We start from the raw sequence: 19,176 nt of genomic DNA on the forward strand, positions 1-19,176 counted from the left end.
TATATAGCAGTTGAATATTGACAAAGGAAAAACCAATACCATGTATTGTTCTACCCACTCTTCATAACAAATGTCCTTTTTTCCCTTTGGAGCATATAAGCAAAGTAGGTGAACTAGACTTTACTTTTGTCTGGAAGATCTTATTTTAACACCTTTTCCATAACGAGAGTGGCTCTAAGCAATGCATGGGTGTCTGTCAAGTTATTTCCTAATCTATTGTACAGCTTTAAAAGATAGCAAGATGGCTGGCTTATTCTGAGAATGGCGATCTTGGTTTTCTTGCAGTGGTGGCCAGCAGTTCTGTTTCACTTTCCTCCAGAATAGGAAGCAGTATTAATAAAAGTGTCTGATAGCAATGAACTTGACAGAAATTTAGTAGCCTTTTGGTCATTTCTCTGCTGGATGGAAACTCTCTAGCAAACCTTCAGCCCAGCTGCTGTGTAAAAGATGATCGAAAGCATGTTCCTCATGCCTGAACTACATTTCTGGTTAATAATCCTAAGGAATATTCTATGATCCAATTCCAATTTCCATTACCCCTGTAGGATTTGATGAATGGATGAAATAAAGATTGAATGAAATGTGGATCCTGGCATGTAGGGTTATAACAGATTAATTGTTTAAACTTTTTTCCTATGTGCCATAAACAAATATTACCGGACTTTTGGTTTAAGATGTTATTTATAGTAATTAATCAACTGTAGTCAGAGGGTTTTTTTGTTCACAAAAATAAGAATCTAAGAACCACCTACTAATCTGGGTTCTAAATTCCATCTAAAGATACTTTCTATTTTTATGATGAACACCTGAGAATATGCGAGGAACAGACTGACTTCTATGTCAGTAACTAAGTTAGAAATTAATGTGTTCAACTGGCTCTCTAGAGCTGACTTCACCCAGAGAAACAGCAATCACTACATAAATGAGGCCAGCAGAGAAGGCGAACAGCATGTCCCTGTCAGTCTGGTCCAAAGAAAGGCAAGATGCTGAAAAGAGAAAAATCTATGTGACAGCTTTACTAGCAGTGTAAAAGCCAATCCCACTTCTCTGGCCACCTGCCTGTATTTGCCATTAGGATAGCATAAATCAAGAAATGAGGAAGTAGTGGTCATTCCAGGCAGAAGAATACCATGGTTTTGATTTCTGTTTCAGAAACTGTAAGAGCCCAAACAAAATATTCATGTAGCTGATAAGGTACAAAGCAGTCCTGGAGTATTAAGGTATATCTGCTTTTTTGACATATATTCCATTTGATTTCCTATGGTGTTTTGTTGGTCACACTGTCCTGTTCTCCTTAGTCATACAGCATTATGCAACTTTAAATCAATTTTTGTCAGTGCATCAGATGAGACCAAGGGTTATAATGGCAACATAGCTGATTAAAGCTGTCTTTCTTGCAGAGGCCCTAATCTACAAAAAGTCATGAGAGTAGTATTTCATTCTCCAAACTTCTGTTTTGTAAGGATAGGATCCTTGACTGGACTTCTTTGGAAAGGAGCAGTGAAAAGTTCAGGCTTAGAGAAGTCAAAGACTTATATGCATATAAGTACATAGCTGTTAGGCCCATATATTTGATGAAAAATAAAGAATTTGTCACTGTTCTCCAATACGAGAATGTAAGCTCTTCCTGCTAGAACCAGGACTCCATGCAACATGTCAATTTTATCCAAGACTGCAGATTTCTTCTCTGAGAACACAGTAATTGCTCATTGATATGCCTATAAATACAGCTAGTTTACTTGCTTATCCGCATCAAGCATCTTCCATATGGAAATGTGCCAAATAGTGGTCCATGAACTATTTTTTAGGGTTTGTACTGGAGATACAAAAAGGAGAGATACAAACCTACGTTTGAGTTATCAACAATTTTTTTAAAAGATGTGATGGTTATAAAGTAGCAGAAAATTTTTACATCAGTAGAGCTACAGTTCTATTAACTACTCTGTTTTTTTTCCTCTTATAACAGAGACAAAGAATTGATTATTAGTCATATGAAATCTGTGGAAGCCATTCTTCATAAGGTGAGCATTTGAAGTGTTCCCTCTGCATTTGTATTTCCAGACACGTGGAGGTTTTACAACTGCTTATTCTCAGGGAAAGAGGGGAATAGAAGTTGTAAAGCAACTTCCTTTGATTAGTTTAAGTTTCCACCTTCAACTTCTTTCATCTCCAAAAACTATTCATATTTAGTGAAATAAAATACAATTTTGTAGCACACAGACATCTTATTTTTAATATAAAACTTACTACAAAATTCATCTTCCTTCTGCCAGTCACTGAGTACTATTTCTGGTTACCAAGTGAAGATGATTGATCATCCAAACAATTCATAATTGCTTCTGAGTTAACTGTCTCCACTGAGTAAGGCCGAAGTCATATGGTGAGGTGCTATACATGGTGGCTGTAAGACATTTGGCTTTGTGCATGCTACTTTAATCTTTGATACATGATAAATAAAATAAGGAAAAGACAGTCAGTATTAGTCTGTAATCAAAAACTTTCTTTTTTTTTTTTTTTTTGTTTTTTAAATTGAGTAATTATCTTGTCTATTTGACTTGTACTATATTGCCCTGGTATAGTATTCTTTGAAGGTGCCGTGGTTTGGGCCTGGTTGGCAGCCAACCACAATGCAGCAGCTGTCTCTGCCTTCCCCTCCAGCAATGAGAAGGGACAGAGAGCCAGGCTTGGGGTCCAAGATAGGACTGGGATGGGGAGAAAATTCCCCTTTATGGTCGCGAGCAAAAGGCAGACTCGTTAGGGGAAGGGAAAAAGAACATACATTTATTACAGACGCTAACAACACATAACAGAGTAGGACAGTGAGAAGCATTGCCACAGCTTGAGAACACGTTCCCCCCACCTCTCCCTTCTCCCGGGCTCAGTTCTGCCCCTGATATCTCTACCTCCTCCCCCAGTGGCGCAGGGGCAGGGAATGGGGGGCGCAGTCAGCTCTGCCACTTTCTTCATCTTCGGTGAGGGGAGTTTCCAGAACTTGTTCCTCTTGCTCCATCGTGGTCCCCCTCTCACAGCAGACAGTCCTCCACAAACTTTCTCCGACATGAGTTCCTCCCACGGGCCGCAGCGTTCCCCACACTGCTCCGTCATGGGTCACTAACTTTCTCTGACTGGTTTCCCTCCCACGGGCTGCAGCCCTTCCGGAGCTTCTCTGGCGTGGGACACCCCCACATGCTGCAATCCTCCCAGCACTGAATTACAGCAGCAGGGCTACCTTTTCCCATGAGACCCCGGCCTTCTTTGGGCACAGAACCTTGATCATGCAAGCAGAAGCCACAGGCCATAAATCAATGTCTGCTCCACTGCAGATCTTCATGGGTGGCGGGGGGGGGGGGGGGGCCGCCCTACCATCTCACCACAGGATACAGGGGGGTCTCTGCTCCGGCACACCTCCCCCCTCCTTTTTTCCTCCGTTCCTCCACTGACCTTGGTGTTCACGCAGCTGCAGCAACTCCTCCTCACAAGTCCGACTGCCCGTCACCACGTCCCTTCTTAAATAAGTTATCGCAGAGGCGCAGCTGATTGGCTCAATTTCCCAAACAGAAGTGGAGCTGACGTGGAGCTGGGGGAGCTTCGAGAAGCTTCTCACAGGGGGCCACCCATATAGCCCCCTCCCCTGCCACCAAAAAACTCCACCACTCACTCAACCCAGGACGGAAGGTCCAACAAAGCTGTATTTATTAATCATTCTGGAGAAAGGGCTATTTTTAACTGTTGCTCTAATGGCTGGTTGTTCTATAACTGTTTTTAGTCCAGAGCAAAATAAATGTTTTTATTACCATGGAGTGTTAATTTCCTTTATCGTATCTTGAATTCCCTGCAACGTGGGAATCTGTTCCTTACTTTAGTTTCTGTGTCCACCAAAACTGTTGTTAATTTAACTTTCAGATACCTTTTTCAAGTAAGATACCTTTCAAGAAAGATACCTTTCCTTTAATGTTCACAAAAAATGACAGTACCTAAACTGTGTTTTAGCTGCAGCAAACTCTGCTGATGGGTACTGTCTTCTTTTGTGGCCCCATCTTCATACTGGCTTCACTTAAGCATGGGAAATTTGTGTAATGCAGAAGGTGCTTTGTTTTTACAGTAACCTGTGTGTAATGTCCTTGGCCCTGAGAATTTATTGTTCTGGATTGTAAGTTTACATTTTGATTTAGAAGGCAGTGCTGTACATGCACAAGGATTGAAATGTTTGGGGAGAGGTCAAAGGCAAGGTCACATGCCTAGTACTGAGTTTCTTGATGCAGTGAATGGATCAAGAAGCTGCCATCTTTGGGAATTTTAGTTGCCACATCTGTTTCTTGGTTCTTGACTTACATAGTTGCTAGACCCAAGCAGCATGTTACTGAGAAGCAGAGTAATTTATCCTTTCTGGTTTGTCAACCTAAAGAATGAGGAAAACACAAAAATTAGAAATGTCAGGATGTGCCTTTCAACAGGAATTAAAAAGAATTGATTGTAAATCATTCATAATTTGACATACCGTTTCTCCTAGAAGAACAAAAGGAAATTATTGATCTTTCTTTGAGAAATGTCTGAAATGTTAAACCCTACATCATAATGGTAGCTAATTGTCTAACATTAATGAACATGGCTTATGTGTAAACTATCAAGTTTACACTGTTGTTCTTAAAGGTTTTCTCATACAGTGGGAAATCAGAACATGATGAAGTAGATGAACTACTAATAAAGGAACCACAAGCCTGTCTTCTCCCTCATAGAAGTTCTGGGAACTGGTTTTGTTTTAAAAAAAAGAATCAAAAGAAGATGGATCAAGTTCAGAATCATCTGGAGTTGAACAAGTATTACTATTAGGTGCAGATATATTTATGGGAGTTTGAAACTGAACATTGTGGTATTTATACATTGATATATTCATGATCAAATATCCACAAAATTCCACTGTGTTACTTGCAGGATCTGTGTTATCAGTGCATAATGCTAAATTTTTGCCTGTGGAGCTCAGAAGGATTTCATGGACATGCTTAGTAATCTTAGTTAGACTCGGGATAAGATGGTATACACTGATTCCCATTAAAGCAACCTTATTCTTTTATGTACTCTTACCACTAAAATTCCAGAAGGCAGCAATGTAGGTACTAGATCATCTGCCTTTGGGTATACTTGGGTGTAACATTCAGCAAAAAAGCAAGAAGAAGAGCTGAGGGAGCCAATCTCTGTGCATGCTTCTAATACAGCTCCAGACAAGGGATCATTTACAACACTTGGTACCTGCCCTGTGACTGGACGGAAAATCTGGAATCATACATTTGGCTCTGTCAACAAGCAATTGGTCATACTTGTGCCCAGAATGGCTATTTTAAGACAATTTCAGAGCCACCTTTTTTAATTATTCTGAATGTTTATGAAGCATAAATGTTGAAGAAATTTAGCATGTGCTATGCTATGAGAGAAAATATTTTTGGCAGCTAGTTCTATATCCTTCATAACCTCCCAGATATATTTTAGAAGGTTATTTTTTGTCTTATCCTGGGTCTTGTCATGTTAACATCTTCATCTGACTCCTGGAGCTGGATTATTTCCTCAAGAGTTCCTGATACCATTGAAATAAGTGATCTTTCCTACTTTTATACCATCTAAATATTGAAGACAAATATCAAAGTGCATGTTTTACCAAATTAAACAAACAAACAAAGAAAGAAACAAACAAGACCAAAACACCACCAAGGTCAAACAAAGAACCTCAAGTTGTTTTGTTCTGGTTCAGCTTTATTCTCAGAATATTAAAGATGACCAAAAGGTAATAGTTGATTTGTAAAAAAAAATCTAGATTTGGAAAACAGGTGCAATTTTTTTTTTCTTCCCTGGAATCTATTAGATAGTTTTAAATTGAAGAATTTAGCAAAGTAGGACAGTCTTAAACATTGGCAGTTTACAGAACTCATCTCTGTGACTTGACCAGTTCCTTTCAGGGGAAAAAAAAAAAAAACGCCCATGTAAGATGTGAAATGGTAACAGAAATTAATTTTTACTGGAAGAATTCTTAGAAGAAATTCCATCTGCTTGAAGTTCAGTTTTCTTAAAGTCTTCTCATAAAGAGAAAAAGCATTTAAGTAAATGTCTTATTTTAAAACCCATCTGCAGGCTTTTTTTATGTATGAAAAATAAGTGATTTCTTGAAACACATTCCTCTCAAGAATGTTGAGAAGTTACTTTTGTTAGAAAGATACTCGTGTTATACTTGTTGACAAACTGTATTTCATTATTAATTTCTTCTGTACTTCTTAATACCATGTTTGCATAAACAGAGTAAGACACATTAAATCTGTTCATTTTATACAACTAGATTATTTAACATGTGTTAATGACTTATTAGTTATGGTAATCCCATCAGTGGAAGAAACAGTTTTACAGTATCTCTGCTAAAGTCTTCAGCTTTCCCTTTGTATTGCTTCTCAGTTGAGTGCTTGTGGTGGCTTAGCCTTGGCCAGCAGCCAGACGCCCACCCAGTTGCTCTCTCACTGCCACTCAGCAGGACAGGGGGACGAAATAGGATGAGAATGCTTGTGTATTGAGATACAGGCAGGGAGATTGAGTATTAGTTACTGTCACAGATAAACAGAGTTGACTTGGGGAAAATTAATTAAAATAGATAATGAGAAACAAAAAAAAATTAGCAAATTAGCATTCTCCTGCCTACTGGGCTCAACTTCACTCCTGATCCTCTGCCCATGCCTTGAGGTCCATATACAAGTGACTGCATCAGTCAAAACACGCAGTGTAAGTGGCATTAATCATTAGTTTCAGCAAGAAGACCACAAAATTGATTAGGCCTTCAAAAAACCAGAAGAGTTATGGGGTTTAAGCTAGCTGCCACAACCAGACTTCAGTAGATGTGACCCCATACTTTTAGGTGTACTGATCAGCCACATTTATTGAATTAACTGGGATCTGTAGTCTGTCATATTATTTAGTTATCTTAATAAGGATTTAAAAGCTCTTGTTTTAGAGATCCAACTTGGAGATTTTTGTCTAGCCCAATGTCACTCCAAGAGCTGGTTATTCTGTTTAAACACATTAACACAGTGAAGCTGACTTGTGTGTATGTGCTCAGAGTCTGTTCATCACTGTGGTTCTTCGTTGTTCTAAACTGGCCCTATCAGAAGCCTATTGAAACAGTGGGTATGTGTACGTGCAATAAAATCACAAAGAAGACCCAATTAGAATATTAAAATTCTAAATGACTGCTGTAAGAACTTTATTGCAGGAAACAAGCTGTGATAAGAAAAAAATGCAGTAAAAAGATTACTTTTTCTCCTCCTCCACCTCAAATTAGCACATCTTTATTTCAATGTTTTATGAATGACTTTTGTTTCCCCCTCTAGTAATATGACTTTCTTGATCCTTGTTCCTAAAGATCAGTTGTGCAGGACATACAGGTGTTAGCACAGCTGGCTTGCTGATGACAACTCTGTCCATATAGCTGTCTAGTGTGTCATCACTCATATTGTTCAGTGTCATTCTGACCTAGCCAAGCTAAAAATGGTACTCCAGCTCAAGAGGGATTTAAAAACCTTGACAAACCAAAGGTAAGACATTGCCGAATGTCATATCCATGTGCTTAACTGTTTTCAATTTAGACATATCTAAATAACTAATTTCAGGGTGCATTTGTCTTTGTCTTCTGTTGTTTTGTTTTGTTTTGGTTTTGTTTGTTTGTCTTTTTTTGTTTTGTTTTGTTGTTTTTTTTTTTTTTTTTTTTCTAAAGGCTGAATACTTTTGTGTAGTTTGCCATCAGTAAGGAAAAATCCTTGTTTGGAGAATTGTGGAATTACTGAATACATTAACAGTTCTTTTCTTCAGACAGGTTCATTTTCAGCCCAAGGTCACTGAAATCCATTCATAGGGTATATATTATAGTGCACATACTGCAACTACAGTGAAGCTTAGGTGCAGTGGTCAATGTTTGCGAAAAACAACTCTGGATCAAATTAACATCTTATTCAACAGAGCATGTAAAGTGTGTGTGTGTATGTTTGTGTAGTAATATGACAAAAGCTTGAATTAAGCTTATAGGTAAGCCTGAGATGGTATTCTACTTTGAAAATTAATTTCCAGAATCTTGACTAGTCTTCAAGGGAAAAAAAAAAGCCAAGAATACCTAAAATATCAGTTTTATGAGATATGTCTCCTTATGCAAATGCTGTTATGAAATAATTATTGTTCTTTTTAAAACCACATTTGAAATTGTTTGTATTGTAATTAAATACAGATTTGTATGGCAGTAATCAAAAAGGATAGTCACTAAATCTGTACAGTAATACAGAAATTTTTAGTAGATTTTCAAGTAAGAGAACTATTCAGTATATGTAATTATATTTATGTATGGCTACCTGCAGCAGGGTATGTGCAAATGCTATTTAAAACCTCCACTATCAAAAGAAGTTAGATCCTTGGATTTGATCCTTGGATTCCTTCTTTTGATGAAAGAATATGCAATGATCTGCTGGCCTTTAATGAGTGCTCAAACCTAACTCTGACGGCCGTATTACAAGTATCCATTCAACTGTATCATGTACCTCTTTTCCCCTTTCCCTCCTATGAAGCAGTTTTATCTAAGCAAGGTATGTTGTGATTTGGTGTAGTTTCATTTGGTGTTCTTGAGGGTAAGTAGGGGGAAGGCAAAACAAGTTTGAGGGTTTTTTTTTGTAGTTGAACTGACTGGTTTAGTTCCCAACATCATTCCTCACCTGTTTCCCTGTAATTATGGCTACAGTTTTTCAGTTTTCAGATATTTGATTTAAAGTGCCTTCAGTTTAAGCAATACAGTCTTGTCACAGGCAGTCTCTGTGCTTCTGGAGTGATCCTTGTCTGCTGAAACATCCTGATGGAAAATATTGTGTCTGTGGTTATATAGGCTCTCATTCAATCAGCTTCAATGAACACTTTCTGAGTTGTTTTCAAAGCAGACTCAGGATTTGGTGTTTATGAGCAACTGATATTAACAGATTATCTCTTGGATCCAACAGGGTGCAGTGGTATACACTTCTTCAGACGACACACATGGCAAATCCTTCAGAAAATCTTTTGGGGTCTGTATATTCCCCTAAAGGGCTAACACCTCAGGTGTGATCCCTGTTTTCTACAGAGCCCATACTCAGGAACGACAGTATATGGATATATCCTTAGAAAGATCGTCTGTATTGACAACTTACTTGAATAACTACTGTTATCAACACTATTCAGTACAGTTGTTGGTGCAACTTCCTTCGTGTATATTTACTTGTATTTTTTAGTATAGAATAAGAGAACATCAACAATTCATAACTAAATATTAAAAAAATACGAAGAAGTGTTCATGAAGGTTTAATTCTGTTCACCACTGTATATATACATTTTTATTATTCTCCTTAGTTCCAGGATCATTTGTGCCACTGTAACAAAGGCTTGCCTATTCAAATGAGTTACTGTATAACTTATTTCTCTTAAAGTGCTTCTCTTCGGGGAATGCAAAGGACCATGTTCAGTAGATGTGCATGTCCTGGATTTGTGCAATATGGCCTCCATTCTACATGGTGCCCCGGAGGTGTGGACATTATGCAGCTAAATCAGCCACATATTTATAAGAGTAAGATGTGGTTTGTGTCCAACCTGCCCCTGCCTCCATCTGTTTTAAAAAATTTAAGAAACATTTTTGTTAATTGTATGTCACATGTAGAACGCAGCAGTGTGGTAGAAACAATTTTGCTTGCACTCTTTTCGAATTATTTGCATAACATATTTGTAGTTTCTGTAATCTCAGCAATATGGTTATCTCAAAATCAAGCAGATTAAATTATTGTTTGCCATTCATTTATCACCAAATCACTTCATCATTGTAGTTTTTGTTCCACTATTTAAATTGCAGATGATATGCTATTAAAATACTAGTAGGAAATGAAAGTAAAATAAGCCCAAAGTATTTTACTTTTGAGGTACTATTTTTTACATAGAATTGGTGAACCTTTAATTTATAAAAGGTCCTCCTCTGTGGTTTACGTAGTGAAGTGTTTTTATCTATAAATAATCTTACTTTCTTTTCACCATAAGAAAGAATTTAATTTGGCCCAAAATAAGGAACTAAAATCTCAGGCGTTTGTACCAGTCAGACAATAACTGGGCAAAGACATTATGCAGGGGTAAGCACATCTTAATACCGTTTACAACTTGTTATCATGTAGTACCATGTCTCTATTGGCATAACTGGGCATACCAACTCAAACTGTGCAGAGGGAAAACAAAGAAGTGAGCACAGAAGTGGACTGTAGACAAAATTATTGCTATCTCTGATCAGAAAATTTCTAATATCATATTTGTACATGTAGAATTAACCCATCAGATTCTACACCTTGGTTCAGTCAATAGTGTAACTTCAGTTTATTATTCAGTTTCAGCTTTGATGTGAATTCATCAGTACTTTATTGATTTTAAATTGAGTGACTACAGCGTTGTCTTCTGTATTAATTAAAAAGTTGAAAACTGTCATAAGTCACTATGTCCCTTTGTCTTAAGATGTTTTGAGGATTGTAGTAGAATTGTGTGGATCTGTTTGTGATTTTGCTTGTTTTCAGGCAGTATTTATGTAAGGCTAAATCGAGAAACCTAATGGTTGTACTAGCAGCCCATTGTTGCAGTACTTACTATGCTCCATATAAAATCACTCTTGCAACTTCTCATGGTCTCAGCCAAAATTGTTTACTAAAATCAGAAATAGCCAAAATCTTCACTAGCATTGGATATAGATATATGTATATATTTTTTTCTCTATATTAATTTTTGAATATAGGGAAGTGGAACTGGTTTTAGACATTTTTAATCATTGCAATAAGCCTGATTAACTGATTAGGTTTTTTAGATTATAGCATTAAGTCTGTAGCCTAAGGAGACCTCTCAGATCTCTTGCTTTAGATTTCATGTGGGAAAAAAAAAAAGTGTGATTAAACACAAAAAGGAAACTTGTGTTGTAAAGCTTAACTACATAGGATGGTTTTCCTCCCTGTCAAGCTGCCAAAAAAAAAAATTATTTTTAAATAAAATTGATAGTTTTACCTTTGCCTGTTAGTTCTGTAATGTAAGTGTGTGAGTACTGTGCTTTCTTCCTTGGAGAATGAGGAAATAATCAGTCTCACAACTCCTGTTATTATCCTTCAGGATCTCAAAAAGCAAATAGTCAGGAAGTGATGGAATTAGTTCATAACTAAAATTTCATGTAGGTTCAGCCTATCCAGTGTGATTCCATTCAGGCATGACCATTATAGTTTTCCATTCCATGAATAGGTAGCCAGATTGAAGACTTTTTTCACTTTTACTGAAACAGTGTAATTGTATTTGTACAGTATATGCAGTCTTTTGTTCTTATAATTTTTCCTGAACTCTCTGAGTATTTTTCAAGGGAAAACTCTGTCTTCATTTTCCATTTCTCACTATAGATGTTGATAATGAGATTCACTTTTTATTATCTAAGTATTTACGAACAAAAAAAGTTTGGGGATTGTTCTTTTAGCTGGGAATCTTCATATCAAATATCATACTCTTTAAGGAGCTAATATGTACTTTTCTGATGTAATTGTGTTAATGGCATATGTTGACCGCAAATCAACTATTTTAAAATAGGGCTTTTGTATTTTATTGCTCAATGAATGTCAGGCCCCAATACTGAAATAGAGAGTCTGAAACTAATAGGGTTAAAAGGACTTCCACTGTCTGTATTGTGTGTGTGTTATACCTACATTGCTTATACATTGTTTTTTTTCCCCCTAGTATTAGCAATCTGCTTTTGTACTTTGACACAGGGATTTCCCCTGTGAATTTTGTCACAGAAAAAAGAGAATCATCAATATCGCAGTTAAACTTGACTTTCAAAGCTAATAGTATCTCATTTGGGGGCTGAAATTTAATAAATTTTCTTTGATTCTGGGTGAGTTTTTAAACATCAAACAATGAATTGGCCAGGGTGCTGTAAAATATTTAGATCTATTGACTATGGTTCAGAAGGGTAGAAGGCAAAACACTAGTGGTTTGATGTTGATAAATTCTTAGTACCTTAATCCACATTAATGTTTTCTTTTATCTGTGTGCATACTGGCAGCAAAGACACTGAAAAGTTGGGATATATAAGCTATAAAAATGTTAATCAAGTGTATGTATGTGTGTGTGTGTGTATATATATATATATATATATATATATATATATATATGAGTGAATTTAAAGTAATGCATTTTGTTATATTCAGCAAGGTTAACATCTGACTGGAATTACACATGCTGACAGAACACTCCAGAGAGTATGTTTGTTCCACAGGACTGTATATCCTGAACCTAGTGCACTATGTGTGCAAAAAAAGTGTAGAGGACCTTTCCTGTTATAAAAATTGCATCATAGTGCATATGTTTGGCAGCCACAGGTATTGACAGGAATTCTTAGGTCAACTTGGGAAATGTAGGGCTCCTTATTCCCACAGAACAGAGCAACGGATAAAATAAAATCTTTTCTTCTTTGTATCAGTAGATTTACACATGCATACTTCTTTCAATTAGAGCAGATTTCAAAGGCTCTGCTATTATTTGAAATATGTTCACTCATAATCAACATTTTATAAAAATCTAATTTTCGAAGTGCTTACAAAAAAGTAATCTGGGGTTTAAAATGAATGGACATATGTTTTAATTCATGTTTGGTGAGATCTTTTGGTCAAAGGAGAGTCTAAGAAAAAATAAAATTTATTTTAAATAGTATTTAGTAAAGTGTGTTGATTCATATGTATTTAGTAATATATTTAGTGTAATTTTTAGTATCAGACTGTGTATTGTTGTTAAAGACAGTAAATCTTTTTGCAGTACTAGCTATTGCTACTCAGTGGATAACAGTCTGTGCCAAATGAATGTATTTCATCTATTCATTTGTACTAATACATATTTGTATGTGTGTCTATCCATCAGTATTAGAATCTAATCTGACTGCTGGGATCTCTTGGAAGTGGGCATGATAATTTTTGTATTAAATAGAATGAAAAATGGGTGTGTGGCAGCATATGGTATATTAATATAAGTAATGTGTCCATGGAAGTTATGTGTTAAATATGTATAATTTAACATCCATGCTGATAAACTAACTACATGTTGTAATATGTGGAAAAATGTTGCATTTTAAATAATGATAACAGTATTCGTCCCGTGTGCAGCACTAGTAATTTTGGTTGTGTTTAAAGACAAAAGCGTTGATGACTTTACATCGCTGAGAGTTTTTACCTGTGCGTTTGTATCACTCTGAAGTCATGCGAGTTTCTAAATTAAAACCAGTTTATTGCTTAGTCAGCAGGTGGCACTGTGACACCAACGGCCCGTGATTGTGGCCGTGTGTAGAAATGACATTGACACAGCTTGGAGGTTTTGTTTTATCCTTTCGTTTCAGACTGCCTGCAAAACTAACTAAATATCAAACTGTCTGAATTTTGTGCAAATTGTAGCATTTCCCACTCCAGATTGGCATAGTTAGAAACTATAAAAGTCTATTAATACCAATTAGTGCATTATTTCTTATAGTGAGTCCACAATAAGAAATCTAGTAGCAGGGTTGTTTTTTGGGTGTTGTGGTTTGTTGTTGTTTGTTTGTTTTGTTTTGTTTTGTTTTCTTTGTTTCCCTTCTGTTAATTGCAGAGGTACAGGTTGGTTTATTTTGCTTTGTTTGAGGATTATTTATTTTAATCTGGGGTTTAACTGAATTGATATTAAGTGAACCTTACTGTGGAACCTTACTGATACGATCTCCCTACAGTAGACAGAACTCACATTCTTGTTTGTATGATCACATGAACTTTTTAATTTCATAGCTGATGTTTGCTTGAGTCAGATGTACATTTACTGTTTCTTTTCTTATGAGGTTTTTACAGGGAACAGGTCTGTGAAAGTTATATACCAGGTGAGCTTGTGAGCCCTTAGTGTCTCTTCTTTCCTTCTCATATCAGACCAGGGGAAGGATGCTTTTGCTTCTTAACATTCTCTCCCAGCACTCTGAATTAGAGATTTATTTGCAACGAAAAATCAATTAGTCCTAAATTTATTCATGGATTTCAGGTCCAGCGATCAATGCAAGTCCACTCAGTGGGCTCAAGGGGACCCAGTTCATCCCAGTTAATGTGTCTGAAGGGGAATTACCATTGATGCTGGTTTTTTCCCTTTAGGTCAGAGATCAGACCTTGCTGTCATGGACTGCGGCAACCAGGAATGACTTCACCCTGCAGCTACCCAAACTGCACCTAGAGACCTTTGCAGTGGAAGGGCTGAAGGGCAGGCCAGAGGTTGTAGCATTTCAGGTTAGAGTCTAAAATAATCCTGTTTCTATTTTTCCTTTTTTGCATCTGAGACAGAACAAGAAGCAATTCTGCTCTGAATGCGTGGAGAACAAAAAGCTTCAAAACTATTGCAGTCAACACTTGAAAGAGAAATAATTTCCATATATATTCTTGAGTACGGTATTTCAGGGATGATGTAAACTTTCAGTTTTTCAGTTATAATGTTAAATAACTGGCGGGAATACAACCATGAAAAATGCAAATGTTATATTTGAAAATTAATATCACTCTATCCCTACCCCCCATCCATCCTGCCTTAATTTAAGCAAGACAAATAAAATAGGGAAAAAAAAAGACAGGATTTTTATACTGCTTCTTGGTCAGTATCAGATTTTTCCATATTGTAGTTTTAGAAGTAATAGTGATTTTTGAGCATTACTAATTTAAAAGAAACTGCTGTTTGGAATACTTAAATATAGAAACTATTTTTTTCATGTGGTTTTAAAGACTTGTATGTTTCAAAATACTAACTTTGTTAGGAGAAAACAATGGGAAAGAAGAGAAATTAACTGAAATTGTACCCATTTTCAGCTCTGAAAATATATTCTGTGCAATGCCTCTTTAATGTTTTTAAATTTGTTATGTTTTCTTGTACACAAACTATCCCTTAGACACTATAGCTGTACAGAATGACTTCATTCTTGTGATACATTATTGCTAAAGGCAGAACAATTTGCTTTCTCAATGAGAGAAGGAAAGGCAGAGCGAGTACATACTTCTTTCATTGTGTTCTTCTATGTGAATCAGAGAGAGGAAAGCTAGTCATATAAAGTGCAAGGAAGTCAGACAATGCGAGTGTTGCATGGTGTGTGTACATCTCTGTAGAAATACTTTTTAATTTATTGTAGATTTTCTGTTCTACATGCAGTATATAATTGCAGGAACAGGGTCACAAAAACATTCAAGAAAGCTGGAAGTTTTTCACTATTGCCCTCTTACATGCATACATTTCAATGTGATAAAGATTCAAATTATGTGTGTATTATTGTATTTCCATTATAAAGTAGTAATATATAACACCTTGAGATTCCCATGAACTTTAGTTAATGTACAGCTGTACATCTCTAGCAGAGGGTAGAGTTGCAAAAGTTTCCCCAGTACAGTGATGATCACTTTTAAGGCTGTGCAAAAAGTTCCACAGGTGGCATCTTTTCAGAGAGGCTGTCATGAATCACCAGCTTTTAAATACTGCTTTTCTGATTTGGTGGCCTATGCAGTGATAGCTGCCTTTGTTTGTTGTCCCATCCCAGCTCCCATTATTTTTTGGACTCAGAATGATTGTAGAAGCATTTGCAAGACGGTCTAGTCCTTCTTTCTGAGATGATGAAGAGAAACGGAAGTACAAAAAATTACATTTCATATTTGTACAGAACGCTTGTGATGTAACTAACACATAGTAATGTACGCAGTGGGTAGCTTACTGGTGGTGCAGTATTGTAAACATACTTTTTGCTCACCTGTGAGCTCCAGTTATGTGTGATTACTCTTTACGTACACAAACAGCATCAGAGGTTCACAGTCTATCTCACTCCTTTTCCTTTCCCTTTCCCTCTCCTCTCCTCACCTCTAGTTACATAGTGGCTGTTTGATAACTTCCTAAGTACTTTGCAGAGATTTTATTATGAAATTTCCCTTTTATAGCTGGGAGTCAGCTAACTGATTTTAATTTCACTGCATGCAAAACTATATTAAGGGCAATCCTGCAATCTTGGATGAGGTAAGCAGTTAGTAATCACTTTATGGACACTTCGTATTGAAACCGGTAGAATTGTTTGCATGCATGGTCTCTATAACTGCTACTACTACATGTATTTTATAGTTAGTCTGTGACAAGTATGTCCAGTTAAAGGCCTTATGGTCTGCAAGTGTTAAACATAAGAAGTTTTTTTTCCTAGTCTAAATTTATTAATATTTGATGGTTTCTTTTAAAAAATTGAGTAAAAATTGAGTAAAAAGACCTTAAATGAGACCGTGTACTTGGGATGAAGCACTGACAGTCAGAACTGTTGAATACCCATAGATGATTGCACTGTTTTACTTTTATTGTTCCTGCATCCAGTTCATAGTAGGTGGCTGGAATCAGTAATTAATAATAATTTTACATTCATTGGTTCAGTGTGTATAACTTTTTCATTATCTGAGAGGAAGAAAAAACCCTAGTGTATTTGTAGATGCATACACATCTGCATAGGTTATCTTTCTTACAGATTTTTCATAAAGCAAGTGGTTCTTAAAGGAATTTTCAATGAAATCTGCTATTCTTGATTTACTTGATAGGCTCAGCAGCATATGGGATCTATATTCCTTTAAATTGGGATCACAGGAAGTCTGGGAATTTTTAAATAGCTGTTATCTCTATATGAACGTTTCTCAGGAAAAATATCCTTTCTTTATAGGAAACAAGTGCAAAGAAGTTTGGCATAATGAGCCTAAGTTGCTTGACTGTGAACTAAGCTATCAGATTTACTTTTTTGTGGCATATTTAATTAATTGTCTTGTAAAACTAGAAGACTGTTCTAGCAAATGGATCCAACATTCCAAATACCATGATGCAGGGCTGATCAAACAAACATACAAATAAAACTCTTCTTATTCCCAAATTAAATAATTGTTAAACTATATAGGAAGTGGTGTGCATCTTTTAAAGAATGTGTTGTACACTCCAGTGATAGACCTTTAAATAATGAAATTAAGTATTTGGGACACAAAGTTCTCTGTATCTTCTCCAAAGCCTGCACTTTATGTAGCGGCACTTGAATTGCAAAATTACATAATAGATTGAATGCACAAGCATGTCCTTGCACTGAATGTCTTCTAAAAGCCCATGGGACTAGAGAAAGTATGACTTAATTTGTAGGCATTTGTTAAATTATTGGAAACCGTAACAAGAATTACTGTAATAATTCAAAAATGTCACTTGAGATGGATAAGTAATAAAAAAAGTGCAGTGTCTCGAAGAGTAAAATGATGTGATTGGTATAGCTTTGAAACACTCTCACCTGGTATTTAATTGCTGTGAAGGATGTTATAGCACAAAGTTGTACCGTTTGTTACTTAGTTGAGTTTGAAAGTGGAAAATATAGCATTACTTTCAAGCGCCTGAAACACATGAAAACAGGATTTAAGGTGCACTGTTCTGGCCATGCCTGACTGTTCCCACTGAAGACAAGTGGAACTGCATGTGAAGCCTCCAATAAATGCGGATATGGGGTGAGAATGAGCAACTGAAATAACATGGGAAACCTAATTCTAGTAGTCTTGCTTGCAGATGACTATTTAAATTAATCAGTAAAGTTTATCAGCTCTATAAAATAGAAAATTGAATTGTGCTACACCTTTAGGAAGAGGACAACGTTATGTTCACTTTCTCTTCTGAAAGAGGTTATTGGCTCACAGAAAAGTGGTTGTTCAGAAGATTGCTTCTGAATTGTCTCAAGTGCTTTTACATCAAATATGTAATTAATACTCATAACAAGCAATTTGACCTAAAAAACAATGCATAAAGTCACCAGATAAACTAGATAAGGTTTAAACGTTCATGTATAAATAATTAAGCATTGGTATACTCTCATATCACTCTTCTATTTGGAGATGTAGATGCAGAAGGGTAAAAACTGGTATGAAAGAAACTTCTTGAAGCAAATTTAGGTATTTCAGACTAGTTTTGCAATAGCAATAGGATGCATAATGTATACGTGATGTGTAAGTGCTTGATTCTCAAACAGGGAAAGTCTGACAATATACACATTGGTGGCTTTGCCCTGTGTACCTAGATTATACTCTATATACACTATTGTAGGTTGGTTTTACAAGAGGTACAGGAGCTGTTTGAACAAAGTAGAGGAGCACTGTCTTTATGGAGAATGTCCTAGATGTTCTAATACAAAGAAGTAACAGATTTATTCAGGCACTGTCAGTGAAAAACGGTGGCAAAACAAAGCTATCCGTGGTTGTCAGAGTCACGTCCACTGTATGTCTGAAAGAAGTGCATATGGCTGTGTGATTAGACAGCCACTGATGTTCACACATGGTAGCTGCCTGCAGACTTGCAATTAGGGAAAGCATAATCACTTTCTGTGTCATGGGAACTACCTTGACCTCTGTCTTCAAGGTCTCCACTTGTGTATTTTATTAATTGGCCCTATTAAGTTGTGGTGGTTGCTTTTGGTCAGTATTTGGCATGGTGGGTGTCTTCCTCCTTTAATATCTGGTTGCTAAAGGATATGATGTGACTTTTGGATGTTGGTTTGGAATAAAACGGATATTCACAGATGAACTTGTGTTGCTGTTTTACAGGATTTATAAGAACTAGAGAATCCAAATGGGCAAGTTTTGTGAGTGACTTTAATGAGAATGTGAATATTTAGTGCATTTATGTGGTGTATGGAAAAGCAGATGTGAGGATGAGACTACAGGCCAGTGTAAAAGGGGTGCATATACATGTATTTGTCAGTGAATCTGTATTTTTCATAACTAAGCTCTCCCTTAGTTTTGAAATATCCTCTACATTTGTGGTGTGGTTTCTCTCCTCCAGGTGGGTTTGAGATGGATAAGTTTTCACTTTGGATTGCCTCTCTGTCTCTGCCTCCCTCTCTTTTTGTTTCTCTTTCTGACACATGCTCTCATTCTCTGCCGCACGCTTCCTCTCCATGTCCAGCACGCACGCTCTCCACTGTACGCATGCTCTCGCACACTTGTGTGCTTGCACACCCTTTCCCTGCTGTGCTGCTCTCTGTGCCACACGCGTGCTCATGCTTTCCCTCAGTCCTCCTCTGCCTGCTGCTCTGCCACCAGCTCTCTCAGTCTCTGC

At 36.6% G+C, this 19,176-nt stretch overlaps 1 protein-coding gene across 1 annotated transcript in view; it reads left to right on the forward strand.

The window, feature by feature from the left end:
- CCDC171 (coiled-coil domain containing 171) overlaps nt 1-19,176 on the forward strand; it is a 129,148-nt gene that overhangs the window by 94,386 nt on the left and 15,586 nt on the right. Inside the window, exons 22-24 of the mRNA XM_042804472.1 lie at nt 1,967-2,021; nt 14,196-14,327; nt 16,060-16,083. Of these exons, the coding sequence (XP_042660406.1) occupies nt 1,967-2,021; nt 14,196-14,327; nt 16,060-16,083 (211 nt within the window). The remainder of the gene's footprint in view (nt 1-1,966; nt 2,022-14,195; nt 14,328-16,059; nt 16,084-19,176) is intronic.

Source organism: Tyto alba, unplaced genomic scaffold (genome assembly GCF_018691265.1).
Source record: "Tyto alba isolate M040663 unplaced genomic scaffold, T.alba_DEE_v4.0 Super-Scaffold_42, whole genome shotgun sequence".
NCBI classification, from domain to species: domain Eukaryota; kingdom Metazoa; phylum Chordata; class Aves; order Strigiformes; family Tytonidae; genus Tyto; species Tyto alba.